The 17968-nt window shown below is 39.0% G+C and overlaps 2 protein-coding genes across 3 annotated transcripts; both read right to left on the minus strand.

Moving 5' to 3' along the window:
• Window positions 1-1549: 1549 nt before the first annotated feature.
• Window positions 1550-7370, minus strand: LOC102230579 (transcription factor 24-like). The gene is made up of 4 exons (XM_005809783.2): window positions 6001-7370; window positions 3883-4035; window positions 3012-3176; window positions 1550-1902 (listed from the first exon to the last, which is right to left on the minus strand). Exons 1-4 carry the CDS (start codon window positions 6280-6282, stop codon window positions 1783-1785), a joined length of 720 nt encoding a protein of 239 aa, XP_005809840.1. The 5' UTR covers window positions 6283-7370; the 3' UTR covers window positions 1550-1782.
• Window positions 7371-8739: 1369 nt separating this feature from the next.
• Window positions 8740-17762, minus strand: ephx1 (epoxide hydrolase 1). Of its 2 annotated transcripts, none has more exons than XM_005809782.2 (9): window positions 17528-17762; window positions 15081-15270; window positions 14802-14982; window positions 14492-14710; window positions 13407-13536; window positions 13107-13321; window positions 12895-13003; window positions 11482-11604; window positions 8740-11277 (listed from the first exon to the last, which is right to left on the minus strand). In XM_005809782.2, exons 2-9 carry the CDS (start codon window positions 15261-15263, stop codon window positions 11058-11060), a joined length of 1380 nt encoding a protein of 459 aa, XP_005809839.1. In that variant the 5' UTR covers window positions 15264-15270; window positions 17528-17762; the 3' UTR covers window positions 8740-11057. The 2 variants fall into 2 exon arrangements, with proteins under 2 accessions (XP_005809839.1, XP_023203932.1); XM_023348164.1 differs by lacking the exon at window positions 17528-17762 and adding an exon at window positions 16973-17313.
• Between the last annotated feature and the right edge of the window lie 206 nt (window positions 17763-17968).

A 17968-nucleotide genomic window follows, 5' to 3' on the forward strand; every position in this document is an offset into this window, starting at 1 on the left:
TTCAGGAGGTAGGAATACTTTCTGCTGCAGGTTAATCATTAGGAATTATCGTCTGGTGACAGGTCCAGATCAGGCTTCCTTGACCTTTCTGACCTTGAAGTAAAAGCTCACCCATCAGAGAACGTTCCTAGCTTTCTCCCAGCGTTTCCGCAGAGGGGGATGTTTCCCCCTGAACGCGACCCGCAATCATTGCCCAAAGCGCGCCCGCTGGTGTTTTCATGGAACTGAAAGGTTACATTCTGCGGCGGAGCTGTAATGAGAACTAAGTGGTCTGACAGCTGCTGCGTTCCCACAACAATCCCTCCCTCGCTGCTCGCCGGCCCGTCCATCCTGCCACTCCCACACAAACCCCTATTAAAAAATTTTTTCAAAAAAGACACAAACCTTGGCAAACATACATTTTATTTCATTAAAAAAAAAGCACACAGATGTCTAAATGCTTACAGAAAGAATCTGAAAAGACGTTAAATCAGGATAATTGGTTACACACTGTTCCTTCATGTTGTGATTTGTGGAGTAATTAGTCAAGAGATTCAGACTTTTTATTTCCTCATATCAAACCCCTTCCTGACAGTCTGATGCTTGTTCCTTGAAGAGAAGAAAACTTTCAAACAAGTGTAAATTTAAATCATGTTGGGGTGTGGGCATGTGTGTGTGTGTGTGTGTGTGTGTGTGTGTGCGTGTGTGTGTGTGTGTGTGTGTGTGTGTGTGTGTGTGTGTGTGTGTGTGTGTGTGTGTGTGTGTGCGCGTGTGTGTGTGTGTGTGTTTACATCTACATACACTGCTCTGCAAAATTTGGATGCCCTTGTTAATTTTTTCACATTAACAAAAATGCTGTATTTTATCAGGATTTTCTGTGATAAGATGAATAGAAATGAAAACACTGCAAAAACTACAAATCTTACCAAGTTTTTTTGTTTGTTTTTTTGTCTAGTTTCTAATCCAGATACCTCAGTGCGCTTCAGTTAAGAGAAAAATTACAAGAAACTTTTCAACAAGATGCAGGAGCTCGTTTTGAGTCAATAATTATTGAACATAAATAAAAAGTACTAGTTGCACTGGCAGATTCTTACACTTTAAACGAGATATTTTCCCCGTGTTATCAGTTAATCTAGTTTATTAGTACAGCATATTTCAGCAATAACACAGTTCAAAGTGCTTTACATCATAAAAACACAAAAATACAAAGTCATAAAAAACTATACAGTCAACAAAATACACCATGAAGTCAAAGGTGAACTAATCTCTCAGGTGAAATTAGAACCTTTTTTTAAAAATCAAAATTAGGAAATTATTTACTTAAAACAAGCTCTTATATCTTGGTGACAAGTTACTTGTAAATTCGTATATTCTTATTTCAAATGAACTAAAATATTTGGACTATAAGACTAGACAAAAATACTTGGTAAGATTTTAAGATTTTGATGTGTGGTTTTCATTTTTTTTATTGATTTTTTTACAATTAAAAAACAAAACAAAAAAAACAAGAAATCATACATAAAATCCCATCATGTCCTAATAAAACACATTGGACTTTGTGTTTGTAATGTGACAAAATGTGAAAATGATCAGTAGGATTAAATACTTGTGAAAACAGAGAAAATCTGCACACAGGCAGTCAGAATGTTGGAGGATGTATAATCAGGTCTAGTCCAAGGACTGGCAGAAAAGTTGAATAAATGATTATTAAAAAGCATGTTTTATTTTTATTAAACAACTGAGTTTTTTCCTCCTGATTGATTCCGACTGACGACTAGATTGATAAAGTAGTCTGGTATCGGATTACCGCTGTTCGTCTGGGGTCAGAGGTCGGGCCGGGTCGTGGCCGTGCCGGGGCCTCTGATTGGCTGACAGCAGATCCCCAACAGTGCCACAGTAGAGCAGGGAACGCATGGGCCACTTCTGAGGACAGAGCAGGACAAAACATCAGCGTTGGTCATTACAGCTCAAATACAACATACTGTGCATGTTTAAACTCATGAATATTAAAATCATCTCAATGATGGATGTTATTTGGAACACATTCAGTCCAGTGATGCACATATCAATATATGTAGGTGGAAAACACAGTCATGAATCAGGTGAAGCATCCAACAGTCAAAACAGAAAGCAGAGGTTTCCAAAATGAACCAAACAGGTTCATTACCTGGCACATTTAGATTCTAAATTATTTTCCTTTAACAAAGAAATATATTTCTGTTAATGAATGAGAAAGGCATCTTTCCAAAAAGATGAAAATAACATATTATAAGACGTATTCATTAAAAATATCATTTCTCTGTCGTCTCTATATATAGGTGGAATGAAAAGATTACTTTAAGCATGAATGTAACAAGGTTGTGAATAATTCTGGGCCACAAAAACACTAAACAATCATAAACTCACCACCGCCTGCTGCAAAGCCATAAAACTGAATCATTCACATCCTCATCTCAGGTTAGCATATGAGTCACTGCTTTTCCTTCTGGATGTTTAGCCAAGCATTTTTTGACAGTGGGTGTGGGTTTAATTCTTAAAAGTTCATCTGATCACTAACTATCCATTCAGATAACTGGAATAGAAAAACAAAGAGTGTGTTTTATGTATCAGGACTGAGCTGTACTCTGTTCCAGTGTTTTAATTGGTCTGGGGGTGACAGAGGGCGTGGCCTCATCCAGGAAGTCATGGTAGAACCTCCACCGTCTGACGTGATGATGTCTTTAAGAAAGCTTAGAGAGGCGAGTCTGATTGTATCACAGTGTTGGAGCAGATTTACTCTACAAAAGAGGTTGAATGGGACATTTCCCCTGTTGCATGTTTGACTTTATTGTAGTTAAGACAAAATGGATTCTTTCCTGGTTCAGGCAATAAAGAGATAATGTGATAAAAATTATAAAAAATATAACCAGGAGGGAAGGAAACAGGAGAACCTCTGACTTTATCCAAACATGTCATCTAGCAGTGATGGAAGCATTTATCTAGCAGGCCACCCACTGCACATAGCGTTTAGCTTTCAGCTGTTGGTTCCTTACTTTGACAGGATGCAGGTATCCGCCCGGCCTGGAGGGGGCAGTGTGCTCTGCCACCGCCCCGTCCTGGTCCAATGTCTCGGTCAGGTACGCTATGTAGTTAGTAGCCAGGACCAGGACATCCAGCTTGGACAGTTTGGTGTCAGGTGGGACTGAAGGCAGAGCTGCCTGGGAGGAAATGTTTAGTTTTTATATTTTAATAAAAACCGATGAGAGAAAAATCTGCTCTGAGTGAAAGGAGGTGAAAATAACAGAACAGAAAAAATAGGGATTATAAAAATAGCCTTGTGACACCTGTGTGTGCGTTGGGTTGTGTGCACGTGTGTAGGGGTGTGTGTGTGTGTGTGTATCAGGATTTTATATCCTGGTGGGGGGTGTGAGGACCACTGCTTCTTATGGGGACATTTTCTTGGTTCCTATAAGGGGAAATGCTGTTTTTGGGTTAGGACTTTATTTAAGTTTATTTGATAGGGACAAACACACATCGACAATGTGCAATGGTGCAATAGCAACAACTAATTCACAGCACTTATCCTTAGATGGGTTTTTAAACAGCACATCTTAGAACTAGTAAAAATTGAAGTAATAATCATTTAAAATAGCAGAACATAATGTTGACAACATATACAAATAGTGAAACATAAAACATTAAGAATGGATACAGTTCTGTTTTTGACATAACCAGATGTTTGTTGAACATATTGAAACTGGTTACAGACTTTAAATGAACAGGAAATGCGTTCCAAACTGCAGCTCTGTGATGGTTAGGCCTGGGGTTGGGGGTAAGATAAGGGTTAAGCTGTAGAAAAGTAATGGAAGTTAACGTGAAGTCCCCACAAGTCATGAAAACACGAATGCGTGTGTGTGTGTGTACCTGCAGGCTGTGGAAGGCCTGCCGCAGGTTGCGCACTCGGCTCCTCTCTCGCGCTGCGTTTTCTGGAGAGTGCTGGACCCTTGGGGGCCTGCTCTGGACCACGGGGCCACAGGCGGAAGCCGAGCTGAACCTGGACCCACACACGGTCTGCTCCTGAAACACACAGCACACTTTAAACAACCGGTGTTTTATCTGATCTCCAGTTCCGTTTAGAACGGCGTCGGTAAATCACGGGGCTCTGTGTGTTTTGTCAGCTTTAGAGCCGCTCAGGTTACCGGCTCTCACTCTGATCGAACCAAACTGGAAAAGAGAAGAGCAGTGGTGGACTGACACAAACAGAAACAGCAGCTGTCACAGACAGAAGGCTTATTTGTTACTTTTTACAGGGTTCAGTATTTTTCTTTCAGATTTACACGAGATAAAAATGGAGAACATGAAGCTTGGACATTTATTTCCAATTGAATGATTAATAACTTTTATTATTAATCATATTCCAATTTCCCACACAAAACATCTGAGTGACCATTGAATTAATACCAGTTTTTAAATTAAATCGTCAGATTTACATATAAACTATATCTGGATGATGTCACTAATATAATATCTATTTCTAGAGGAAACATTGTATTTATTTGTGCTGCATTAAGCAGGCTTATCAATTCATTACACTTCTCTGGAGAAAAAAATCAATTCTCTTAATCAAATCTTAATGCTTAAGAACAATCCCAATAGCTACATGATGACCTTGAATAAACAAAATATGTAATTTTCCCTTATTTTTGTATTAATAAACAATTCAGCTTGTTTTAGATGTTTGCTTTAAAAAATTACTCCTCCTAAATGAAAACTAAAGATTTTTTTTATTGTTTTCTTAAGTGCATTTTACATAATAATTATTATTAGTGTTTTATTATTATTATTATTATTATTATTATTATTATTATTATTATTATTATTATTATTATTAAGAGGAAGAAGACGAAGCATTTGATTTGTGAATTTTGATTTATTCAGTCGCAAAGTGAAAGTAGAAACATTATATTGGAAACTATAATTAAAGTAAAACAAAGCAAAAAAAATGTAAATACACTGCAAAAACATCAAATCTTCCCAAGTATTTGTTTTTCTACTGCAAATATCTTAATGCACTTGAAATAAGACTGAAATACAAATAACTTTTCAGCAAAATATCATAGCTTAAAAATCAGAAATAAATTTTAAAAAATAAAATAAATATCGTAGCTTTTTTTAAGTTAATAATATCTAGATATTGATTTAAAAAGTTCCTGTTTCTCTGGCAGATTGTTTCATTATAACAAAGCATATTTCCAATGATGTAAGAGAAATAATCTGCCAGTGCCAGTTTTTATCTATATTGACTTTAAACAAACTCCTATATCTTGTTGAACAGTAACTTGGAAGTTAGTACTCTTTAAATAAATCTAAAGATAGTTGCACTGTGAACTAGATAAAAAATACTTTGAACAATTTTTTACATTTTCGTAGTGTAGATTAATCAGATTTAATAACAAAGAATATATATACAGCTCTGTAAAAAATGAAGAGCCTGCTGCACTGAAAACCTCCTGGTTCTTCCACCAAATATTGATTTCTGAACTTTTCCTGAGTTCAAACATTAGTGTTGTTGTTTCTAAATGAATATCAACTTATTTTCCTTGCATTATTTCAGGTCTAAAAGCACAGCATCTTTTTAGTTATTTTGACCATTTCACATTTTCTGCAAATAAATAAATACTACATTTTGCTTGGAATTTCTGAGACATGTTGTCAATAGTTCAGAGAATTATAGAACAATGTTCATTTTACTCAGACAAATAACTATAAAAAGCAAAATCGGAGAAACTGATCATTTCAACTGGTCTCTTCATTTTTTCCAGAGCTCTATATAAATATATAAATAGTTTGAATCTGTAACCAAATAGCCCACATTATCAGCATATCCAATATATTTCAGCTAGTCCTACAGGAAGAAATTATACTAATAGGACGGTTGTGATGACTAGATCATAACTTATTAAATTGTGCTCTGTTGTTCTGCCATAGTTTCTCTTAGAAACCAGGGTAATGTTTTAGTTAAACTAGAGAAAAGGAACTGACCCACTTCCTGGGCTCCTGGCGGCTGCTGGTGGCACTCTCCCTGTGTCCCTGTGGGGCTGCTGGGTGGTCGGCTGCTGCAGCGGGTCTCTGATGCACCAGCTGCTGGTTCACCGTCACCAACATGAGCCCTTCCAGAGGGTTGACCGCCATGGGTTCTGCTGGAGAGCCGCAGCAGACTCCCAGCGCGTCGGGAGGACTTAAATCACTGTGGCTCGGTGTGTTTTCATTGGCCGGATGGAGGTTTGCTTTAGACCGCAGCAGGCTGCTGTGAGGAAAGTTCATACTGTCTAGTAGGTAATTCAGTGAAAGCACAACAAAGCACCTGACCCGAGGTCATCTTTTCATCGTCTCATCTTTAAAGCCTGATCTGGATCTCAAAAGAAGCTACTGACTCAAACAGTTGAAATTACTCATCACGTCTCTTCCTGGTCCGGCTTGGTTCTGTCTGGCTAATCCGAAGCTCCTCAGTAGGAAGCCTAGCATCCACCCAGACCCATCAGGCCGCTGGCAAACACTGCAGGCTCTGGGCTCTTCCCCGACCGTCCGCTCAGTTCCTCCCAGCATGACCCCTCTCTCCCTCGCTCTGCGTCTCTCTCTGCTCCTTTCCTAATCGGGTGAGGTAATGCGGGAAACTTCATGTGGTCCTTATCTCGGCCGCCCGGTCATCCTGATCCTCCCCTGGCCGTTCGGTTGCCAAGAGGAACAGGCGCGCAGGCAGTCAGGGCCTGGGGGAGTGCAGCGCTGGGAGGGTGTCCCGGGTCGGGGGCTCCGGGGGGCCTTGGGAAACTCAGAGCTCTGCTAGCAGCTGGACAGGGGTGGGATCTGAGGCGCGGGGCAGCGCGACATTAAACCTCACCAAACACGGGCAGGCGTGGAGAGTAGTTTGCTTAACATTTGTGTGGTTTTTCACCCTGATTTCAGGACATAGAAAAGTTAGAGTCAAGAGTTTGGAAGATGAACAAGATCAGAATAAAGTGTTCCAGCAGTGATGCTCTGCTGGTCACCACTGCTGATGGAAAGGTTAAAGAAGAAGAATTTATGTATGATTTGATATCTGCATAACAGACCTGTATATCCTGTCTGAGGAGAGGCAGAATCCTCTGACCATCAACCGCAATCTACCAAACCAGAGTTAAGTCTGAAGTGGTGAAGTATTCTGTTATAATCTACATTTAACCAGCTTAGAATTATACTTACACAAGAATGAATATGACAGCCTATGGCGGACAGTGTAGATGCGGAAAAAAAGGAGAGCATTTGTTAGAAAAAGGAAAAAAAAAATTCTAGAAAAACTTGTAAATTTATGAGTTTGAAAAGTTGAACGTTTTCAACTTTTGAAATGCAGAAGATTTCCATAAATCTAAAATTGTAGACTTTTCAAGCTCGGAAATATCCAAGTTTTTTCTAGCAAATTTTTGACTTTTCAAGATCAGAAATTTCCATAATTTTACAAGAAAATTTCTGAGGTTAATCTCAAATTTTCTGAGTTTTTTGGCAAAAATAAACTCCTATTTTTCTGTCTACAATAGCCACAATACGCCGTCGTAACTAGCAGTTTTCATCCCCAGGCTGTCAGGCTTTTAAACTCAATGGGATTTAAGGTTTTTGTTGTTTTTTTTATTATTGTTATTTATTTGACTTTTTTTAAACTGTGTTGACAGGAGCTTGTTGAAGTACAAATTTCATCACCCAGATTTTTTCGGAGAATATGGCAATAATGTTATTTCCATTCATATTTTCAAGAATACTGACTATTTGAACTGAAAGGAATGAAGATAAAGATTTAGTGACTTCAGAGAAGATATTTATGGATGCAGTCAGATCTGGATTTACTTTCAGCTGATAAATGTAAGCATCCATTAGCTTTGTGATAAATTAGCTAACAGTGGTTGTTCTGTTTTAGAATAGTTTTTGCTTTTCCATGTAAACAGATATTACTGAAGAAAATGGAGTCTTGGGTCCCACTGGTGGTTTTCTGGATGCCTTTCTAAGGACTTGGACCTAAGTCTGTTACTTACACAGTAAATGTAACCTTATTAACTGAGACGTAGAGCTACTAAACACCAACAGCAAGTGATTCACTCATTTCCACACTAGAAGAGGCCATATTGAAGTTTTTCCAGATTAAACTTTGGATTTCACCAGGACCTTTCTGTTCAGTTAATTGCCAAATTAAGTAGTGCCAGTTCATGTTTATTCCATGTTCTTGTTCTTTGTTTTTGTTACATAACAAACTTAAAAAGTTCAATGCTCTGTTGTGCCATGTTAAAATGTGATAATTCTGTATTTACTGCAAGTATATTTTAATGACTTCTTTTGGGGGAAAAAAATCTCTTTAAATGTCTGCTGAGGTTACCTGAGGAAGGCTGCACAGTGGCGCAGTTGGTAGCACTGTTGCCTTGCAGCTAGAAGGTCCTGGGTTCGATTCCCAGCCTGGGTCTCCCAGCAGAGTTTGCATGTTCACGCTGTGCATGGTGAGTTCTCTCCGGGTACTCCAGCTTCCTCCCACAGTCCAAAAAACATGACTAGGTTAATTGGAGTCTCCCTAGGGGTGTGTGTGTGTGCATGGTTGTTTGTCCAGTCTGTGCTGCCCTGCGACAGACTGGCGACCTGTCCAGGGTGACCCCTGCCTCTCACCCAGACAAGGGTGTTAGAAAATGGATGGATGGTTACCTGAGGTCTGGCTTTAACATTCAGCTGTAAGTTTTGTTGAGACAAAAAGAAATAGTGAGAACAAAGCAGTAATACACTGTTAGTTTTATTATATCTGAAGGTATACAACACATTGCTAAAAGTCTGGGTTAGACTCGCATGAAACTACTGAAATAGTAAAACTCACAATTTGCTGAATATTTCAAATATATTTCTACTGTAAAAAAAAATGCTGATGTTGGAAACTTTTTGCACTCTTCATTAATAAAGAAAAACAAAAAAATGCCTTCATTCACTTTCAAGTAAATCATCTAAATATGTCATTCAACAACATAAAGTGTCTTCATGTAAGACTCTTCTGTTTCCAATAAGTGATCAATAATTGAATATTCAAATCTTCATCAAACTCTAAACTTCATCGCTTTATCTTCTACCACTACAAGCTTATGTTGCTTTAAAGATCATGTAGATCTATTATGAAATGGACTTGTCAATAGATAACAATGACTCAGCAGGTTTGCTATACAGCAGATATAGTAATTATTGTGAAATTATTGTGTGATTATTTATACCTTCATATTATATAACTAGGATCAATTGGAATGTATGATTCAATTGAAATATTTTTTTGTAAAGTGCCTCGAGTCGACATTTGCTGTGAAATGGCACTAAATAGAATTAATAGTGATTATTGTGTTTATCTGTAAATTTATGTCAGGGATTTGTATCACTCATCACAATGAACATTCTCTGGTAGAAGAGATATTGTTTTTCAATAAGACATTCCTGGTAATCTATTGAAACTGCTGCTAAATGATTAACTAATAACGTCCATTTAGACCTTCTGTTAGAGGTTGTGCTGTGGTCGCCATCCAGCAGAGGGCGCTGCTGGTCATCCATAAGCAAAGCCAGAGACAGAAATAAAGATGGCGGGGCCATTCCAGAACAGTAACAAAAAACTGTTTACTCAGTCAGCATTTAATACATTTTACGTCAAATGTTAAAATTAAATTGTTTATTTATTTTTTATTCAGCATATTATGAAAGGTTTAGCCCTTCTTGTTATGCAAAGATGGTTGGTCCTCTTGGTACAATCAAAAACTCAGGTTTTTAAGAAAGTGGTCGCTTATAATTTAATCGTTAGTGGATTGATAAGATCTATCTACTTTTGTTTGACTCATTAAAGATTCAGTATTATGAATTTTCCAGACACAGTCACTTGATTGTGATATAAAATGATACTGTTACTTTCAGTTGTTATGAAAATGCTACATATATCAAATATGACTTAAGAAAATTGACTTTATTATTTCATGCCTTGAAATTGGGCCTTTGTCTCTTTAAAAACTCCTGCTGTTTCTGAAACTCCGCCTTCAGGAAGTCATCACAACAACACTCCTCTATTAACCCTTTACCAACATTTTGACCAACGTTTCACTGAGATGAGTTTCAACAGGTGTTTGCTAATTGCTGCTGGCTGGTCTGAAGGAGCTGAGTGGGGAACTTGTGGCTGCTCTGTGAGATGGAAACGTGGAAACTGCAGCTCTGAGGAGGAGTTGCGTCTCGAAGGCGGAGCTAGGGCCAACCTGGCGTTTTGCACAGCTGAATGGTTGCCATGGAGACTAAACTATTTCTGAAACATGCAAGAAATAATCTAAGCAACACTCCAAATATGGTTTGATAAGGGAATAACACTATAACATGATATAAAGCCAAAAAAAAGTACATTTTGCATAATACGGCCCCTTTAATTAATTACTTAGGTCACTAATTCCTGGTCAAATAATAAAAAGTAAGAGTAAAGTTAGAGCCACTCCTATTTTCTAATTGACTCCAGGAAAATTGAAATGCGTCTAAACGGCTGAATATTAAACCTGACTGGTCAGCAAGTGTTATCACGGCTGTGGCCTGAGTGTGGAGGACTTCTGCTATCAGTCAGAGGAATGCTTGGCACCTTGTCTATGCTGTCAACACAATAACACTGGCTGCCCCCTGACATCCCATCTGCAGCTGCTCACTCTACTCTTTTCAACACTCCAGGCTGTAGTGCCTAGATATCCATAAAACAGCTGGACTACCAACACAAACCATCTCTAAAACCAGTCAGTTTTACTACTCCGTGTTTGAAGGAGAACAGGAAAGGTTTAGCAATAATGATTTATGTAAACAAATTTTCTGAAATACATGCTTTATGCAACAATTAAATGTAATATGTTGCCTCTAGTTATTTAGTTGCTTTCATCTGACAGTGTGTGATGTGTGTGGGTATTTGAATATTGCATGCCCCAAATATGTGTTATTATAATCCACTAAAATGTTCTGATTCCACTAAGGGGGGAAAAATAATCACCTCCTCTCTTGGCTAAAAGCAGGAGAAAACATTTGGCATCTTATCCATCAACCTTCTACTCCTTCTTCTTCATCATCATCTCCTCCACTGATCTTGTGAACTGCTGGATGTCCTCCGCCATCAGCCGGGGCTCCTCCATGGCAGCAAAATGGCCGCCGCGCTGCATGGGAGAAAAGCTGACGAGGTTGTGGTATTTCTGTTTGACCCAAAGCTTAGGCGTATGCATCAGCTCGTTGGGGAAGCAGGCGAAGCCCGTGGGAACAAAGACCGGTATCCTGGGAACAGAAAGCAATCAAATAATAACAACAGCCCTCCAGCAAAGCAGAGAATTACTTTATAGTTTGAACATTAAAAGCCTTCATGATTTCTCTGATTTGATATATCTTACTGGATTTTCTCGACATCAATTTCAGGGAGGAATGCAGTGGTCTGTTGATAATGTAAGGACTGGATAGGATCCAGGATGAATTATCACTCACTTAGCATGGGGCGCGTCCAGACCTTTGCCAAAGTTTTCCTTATAGAACCTCATTGAAGAAACGATGCAGCCTGAAGTCCAGTAGATCATAACGTTGGTGAGCAGGTCATCCAGAGAGAACTTCCTGTAAGGAATGGGTCAGGATTTTACTCAGATAACAGCATCTGGAGGTGAAATGGTGCCCAGAAATTATGTTTCATTCAAAAACAAAAACAAAATACTAGAGTCAGAAATAAACAGATCTGAAATAAATTTTAATTAAATATATTCTAAAAAATACAAGAGTGTAAAACTGACTGGAAATTTGATTGAACTTCTTTTGATGAATAAAGTGCAGACATCTGCGATGCTTGGACAGATAAATTATACAGCAATGTAGTGAGCTGTTGTTTAGAAATCTTTAAATAAGACTGGGTCCAAATTTAAGTCACTTTATCATTGTTTTGGTACTTAGTAGGTGCAAGACTTTAATTAATTACATAGACGTTATATTTCATTGCAATTAATTGCATTTTCTTTATCTTATGTAAATAACAAAACATTTTAAATAAATAAAAGTTCTGAGCCAGAACCTTTGTATTGTGTTTCTGGTACGCCTGTAAATTTGACGCACAAGAAACATCAGCAAGCAACAACGATGGATGACAACACCACTTCTCTTGACCCTCTGGTAACTGGGTTACTCCCTGCTTCAGAAAACAATCTGATGGAACGCTGGAGAAGAATGTTGTTGTGTCCAAGTTGTGCTAAAAGGACTTAGCCTATCAGTGAAGCTAATCAAACCTAAAATAGCATCTTAATGCTAAGCATGTAGCAGCAGCACAGACACCTTCAATGCTAATGTCATCAGCGTCCAGACAACATTTCTAAAGAAGTTTATATGTGGTTTTTACACTAAAATCCAATTGTGATTAATTAATTACAGTCCGTGTGATTAACTCAATTAAAGATGTTAATAACTCCCACACCTAGTATTTAGCTGAACCTGAATGCAGGTCTGCTCTCTCATCAAACATCAAGCTCTCATCCTTGGAGATTCATCTCCTTACATGGCGGATGAATTTTGGCCTGACTGGATGCTCCAGGCAGCTGGATTTGGACATAACATAATTTTTCTCCGGTATCAGTGGTGTTTACATACAGCTTGACGATGTTTCAGGTGAGTAATATAGTAATAGTTTAGTGCAGAGAAAGATATGTTACATTTTGCTGTTGAAAGATGTGCAATGTTTCTAGTTTAGGTGTCACTTTTTGAAGTTGGACTCCTTCCACACATAAATCTTCTTCAGGAGTTCAGGATTGCAACAAGGCTTTATATGTTTGGTGCCGATTTGACAGGGATGTACTGGACATTTACTGTTCCATCCCTAACTCAACATGAGAAAAACGTCTCCCTTTAGCACCTATTCCTAACCTGGTGAGTCCTCCGTCTTCCAGGTTCCTGAAGTCATGATCTGTCCAAGTGGAAAACTTCTCCAGGATGTAGGCAGCCAGACCGACAGGAGAGTCATTCAGCCCGCGACCTGACAGAACAAAACAATCACTGCTATTTGGGATTTAAAACAAAAGACTTCAAGAACATTTGACACGAGGGAGAAGAAAATGCGTTGAATGATCAGTTCTTACCAGCTGTATCGGGTTTGGTCGCCTGGATGTGCATGTAGCCGGACTCTTTGATGGATTCCAACACCAGCTTCTCCATGCAGGGGTAGAGTCGCTCTACATCTGTTTCAGTGAATCCGAACAGCTTAGGGAAGCGGCGGCCGAGCACGATGGACAAAGTCACGAGCAGCCCCGGCTTGGAGGGCGGAGCAAAGTTCACGTGCAGACCTTTAACAGTTCTAAGGAGAGCGAAGGAAATAAGATGTTGAAGAGTTGTGTGAACCATAGCTAAGCTGGACCTGTCATTAAGTCATTGAGTCATACTTGGGCTCCAGCTGAGCCATGTTAGTGGTGACCAGCCAGCCCCAGTCTCCTCCATGAGCATAGAACTGCTGGAAACCAAGACGCTTCATCAGCTTGTGGAAGATGCGTGCAGCACAAACGGAATCAAAACCTGTTCATACGAGGGCAGAGGGAGAAACTTTACAGCTACTGCAAACTCTACTGAGAACTACAACCCTTCAACTACTAGTTAGGTTTAGAGGAATGGGGTGAATGAAGTTTTGGTTGAGGTTAGAGTTAGGAATAGACTTGTAATGTTTAGGGTTATGGGCAATGTCTGGGTTAGGCATAAATGTAATAACTAAGATGAATGGGAGTCAATAAAAAGATGTCAGACTGATTGAAGTACAAGGATGTTTGTGTGTATGTGAATCCTCTTATCTGCACCTGGTTTTCTGGATAAAGTTGAAACATTGATGCTATGTGAATGTGCCAGCCGAGTCACAGCTGATACATTCATATTCCTAGGGTGATGTGTTCAACTTGTGTTCTTTATCAGTGGAATTTCTAATAAAAGTAAAAATAAGATAAAAAAATAACTTCTAAAGCTTTACAGACACATTAAAAGGTAAACATAAGTGTTTACTTGCATATTGAATAGACATTTTGTTCTTTTAATTCACAGCTTTTTGTCATAATAAACAGGAACTGATTCTTTTTGAACAAAATGTTTTTATGTCAAAGTTAGAAGACAAAAACCAAGCATGTTTACATTGATGCAATTGAAGTAAAGTGAACAACTTTTTTTGTATTTTAAAAAGTATTTTGTATGGTAAAAAAATTTTATTTGTTTAATAACAACAATAAAATGCAGAGGGTCCCCCAGACCCACAAACACTGGCTGAGTGTTTGTAGGTCAAACAAATGGTTGAAAACCTATTTCCACACCACCTGGCTTGTACCAGAGTATTCGGGCCCAGCAGCACTTTTACCTTGTTTTTATTGACATGAAACTGACATGGTAACTGCGTTACCTTTACTGGTGTACTGCCCCAACTGCCACGATACTTTTAGCTCTCTAATACTGATTAAGAGTCAACATTCGGCATGAGTCCTTCCAAACTGACCTTTCTTCCGTGGTGCTTCAGAAAATCCGTAGCCTGGAATGGACGGACACACCACCTCAAACACAAGCTGATCGGGATCCGAAGGCTCTGTTAACATGGGGATCAGCCCATAGAACTCGTAGAATGAGCCGGGCCAGCCATGGACCATTATGAGGGGAATGGCTTTTGTCCCCTCAGGCACCGTCTTGGGCTTTACGTGCACGTAATGAACGTCAATGCCTGGTTAGAAGTTGAAAGAGGTCAAGAAGTTGAAAGTGGTCAAGGTCATCTGTGTAGCTTCTTCATGAACGTGTCAGCTGTGAAGTCTCACCTTCAATATTGGTTTTAAAATGTGGGTACTGGTTCAGTTTGTCCACTTGTCTCCTCCAGTCAAAGTCCTTTCTCCAGTAAGAGACCACCTTCTGAAGGTAGTGGGAGTTGAAGCCGTAATGAAACTGGCTGTCCTCCAGCGAGGGAACAGGACGGGTCTGGTCCATCCTGCTGTACAGGTCCTAGGAGACAACAGGGACAACAGAAAGAGGGAGGACAGGATGAAGATCTGGAGAAGATCTTCATCCTGCGGGGTCTAAGGTGCGTTTGATTAGCTCACCTCCAGCTCCTCATCAGTGGTGGTTACTTTAAAAGACCGGATGGTGAGGTCTTCCTCACCCTCAGGGGGCGCTCCAGCCCCCCACCAGCCATCCTCGGTCTTCAGAACCTGGTTCTTGCGCCTCTGAACCAGGAAGATAATCAATCCTCCGATCACCAGGGCAACCAGCAGTGCTGTGAACATTATACTTCTGTAGAGAAATTAAATATGAACAGAATCAGACATAAAGTTGTAAATAAACCCTTCATTTAGTCACTAAAAGATACAATAAGAAAGAAAGACGGTACTTAATAATCTAGAAACACAAGATGTGCACAGAATAAGCTAACCTTAGCATTTTTGCTAATTTTAGCTTACACACTAATGTTTGCATAATAAAAGGAGTAAGTCCACATAACATTCCATATAATAATTGATAAAAGACAATACAATCTGGAAATAAGGTTTTTCTTGTAAATGCTTGGTGGTGTGAATATGATGTTTACCATAAATACTAAAACTTTAATAACATATAAAAATGATGTATTACCAAGGACACATTTTAGCCATTCTAAATAAAACATATTTAACTGTTAAGGTTATGTTATGTTAATTTTTTTAATGAAAGAAAATTGTCAAAATAATTTGGTATAACTACAATCCCAAAACCAATGAACAAGATTTTTATCATTATTTTAGCAGAAAGTACACATAGGGACCAAGTCCTATTTATTTATTTAGTAATCACTGATTCTTTAACTGAATAGCAATTGTGAATTATTACGAAGAAAATGTATCTTACTTTATTATTTATTAGGTATTTTTTGGGAGCAACTTTCAGTTTATATTTCAAAAAAATGATGTACTAATAAAATGTTTAAAAAAAAAAGTCCTACTTAATATTTTGTTGGTTATTTTCTTGCTTTTAAATGACAATCACGGTCGGTATAAATGGAACTTGAATTGAAACTAGGCATCGTATGATTTTGACATGGAGGTAGAGATAAAGTTTTAAAGGACCTCTGGGGATTGTGTCAAACACCACGCCATATTGTTTAGCTGTATTGTTTACTCTGAATGGTAGCAGAGCATGCCAAGTTTTCTAGAGCTGTATGGAGATGCTAAACTCTCCCTGGTTTTGATGATCCCAGGTAGAACACCATGGAAACTGAAGGACCAGCTCCCTATACAGTTGGTTCATGTGCTGTGAGCAGCAAGTCTGTGAAGGAGTAGCCCCTATCTGTCTTTTGCCTTGGACTTTCATAATCCTGGGCCACTACTGGAGAGAGGAGTGGCTGAACTGGGTTGTAAAATGTTTGCAATCTGATACCAGTATAATTGATAGTACTTCAAAATGAACTATTGATCATTCAGAGCTGGTTTCTAAGACAGGATATAAATGCTAGATGTAGCTAGATGCAGTTTAAATTTGATACATTTAAGCTGCACACATTGAGGATGGATGACTGGGTGGACGGATGACTTTAAATGATGTTCTTAGGGAACCAGAAGAAAATACTAAAAGTAACAATACTATAAATACTTTCATCAATACTTACAATTTACTAGTGCCAAAATAAATCAAAATAGCATTACACTTGTTATGATGAAAACCATGATGCAGACTTAGGATCACTAGTTAGTTTTATGTTGTGTGTGATTTTAAAAATCCAACTTTTACCAGTTTTAAGCTAAAGTAAAAATTTGTGGGTTTGAGAAAAAGGTCTCTACGACTTCAGACAGAGATTAACTCAGTGTAACCGGATAAGCGACACCATGAGTCTGCGGTGTGACCCAAAGCTGAGCCACAATCCTTCTCTGGCTCCAGACCCAGAGGGAGGCTGAGTGGACCGAAACAGAGTCCGTGTTGTTGTGTCTGGGACCAGCTGAGGGGATTACAGGGCAGCACTGACCTAACCTGAGAGCTGCATGACGAAGCTTCTCTGCACCAACATGGACCCAATCATTCCTGTTTCTATGAAGACGTTCAAGTTCTGCAGTTAACCAGCGGAACAGGGGCGAAGGTTGAGAGAAAAGCCTCCTCAGTCCCTGGGAATGTCGTTGTGACGCAGTTCAGTGACCCGTCTGGAGCCTGAATGCAGGATATCCACGGCTATTTTCTCGGACAGACTGCCCTTCATTAAAAAAGGTCTAAAAGTTTAGTCACACTCCTTCCTACAACAAAACAACATATTTTCCCCTGCTTGCATTTAGCTAGTCGATGAATATTAAAGGCAGACTCTGCAAATGCAAAGCCGAACATGTTATTACTAGAATAAGATGGAAGAGTTCAGCTGTTTCTTCTATGGACGTTTCATTGAAGTTGTGTTCCTACGGCCAGTAAACGCAACACGGTCTCTGAGGACTTAAACGACTCTCTAATTTCGCCTCGTGTATAATACAGAGAAAGCAGCTTTAATAACTGTTCATTCATTCATAGGAGAATTCCCAAGTTGGAAGGTTTTTACCTGAAGTCCCAGAGACCAGCAGGAGGAAGGTTCCCAGGCAGACGGGACACGGTGGACAGACCGGAAAACTAGGCTCGTTTTATCCCCAAACTCTGCCGCTTTCCTTTCTTCCTGCAGTTCTTTACATCAGAACGTTCTCACATTCAGTCATATTGTCCACACAGCAAAAATCGCACTGAGCACGAAATGAGGAGGAAGCACGCAGGAGTTTTTCCTCTTGGAAACTGAGCTTGAGAAGAGGATGATGGGACATGTAGTGTTTTGTGATGTATTCAAACTGTGGTACGAGTACACCAAGTCATATTTTTCCATCAAAAATCTAAATTATATTTTCCAATTGACAGTAATCACAATGGCTACTTTCCGTTTTATATCAAATGTATATTATACATTCGAGTAAAATCATTTAGATAAAAACAATGACAGAATATTATTTTTATT

The sequence above is a fragment of the Xiphophorus maculatus genome, chromosome 15, assembly GCF_002775205.1.
Source record: "Xiphophorus maculatus strain JP 163 A chromosome 15, X_maculatus-5.0-male, whole genome shotgun sequence".
Classification (NCBI taxonomy): domain Eukaryota; kingdom Metazoa; phylum Chordata; class Actinopteri; order Cyprinodontiformes; family Poeciliidae; genus Xiphophorus; species Xiphophorus maculatus.

Coding starts and splice junctions, on each gene's coding strand:
- LOC102230579 (XM_005809783.2), bottom strand. CDS start 6,282: ATGAACTTTCCTCACAGCAGCCTGCTGCGGTCTAAAGCAAACCTCCAT. Junction 4,036..6,000: donor GCCAGGAGCCCAGGAAGTGG/GTCAGTTCCTTT, acceptor TGTGTGTTTCAG/GAGCAGACCGTGTGTGGGTC. Junction 3,177..3,882: donor AGGCCTTCCACAGCCTGCAG/GTACACACACAC, acceptor ATTTCCTCCCAG/GCAGCTCTGCCTTCAGTCCC.
- ephx1 (XM_005809782.2), bottom strand. CDS start 15,263: ATGTTCACAGCACTGCTGGTTGCCCTGGTGATCGGAGGATTGATTATC. Junction 14,711..14,801: donor TTTTAAAACCAATATTGAAG/GTGAGACTTCAC, acceptor ACTTCTAACCAG/GCATTGACGTTCATTACGTG. Junction 11,278..11,481: donor CTGGACGCGCCCCATGCTAA/GTGAGTGATAAT, acceptor TTCTGTTCCCAG/GATACCGGTCTTTGTTCCCA.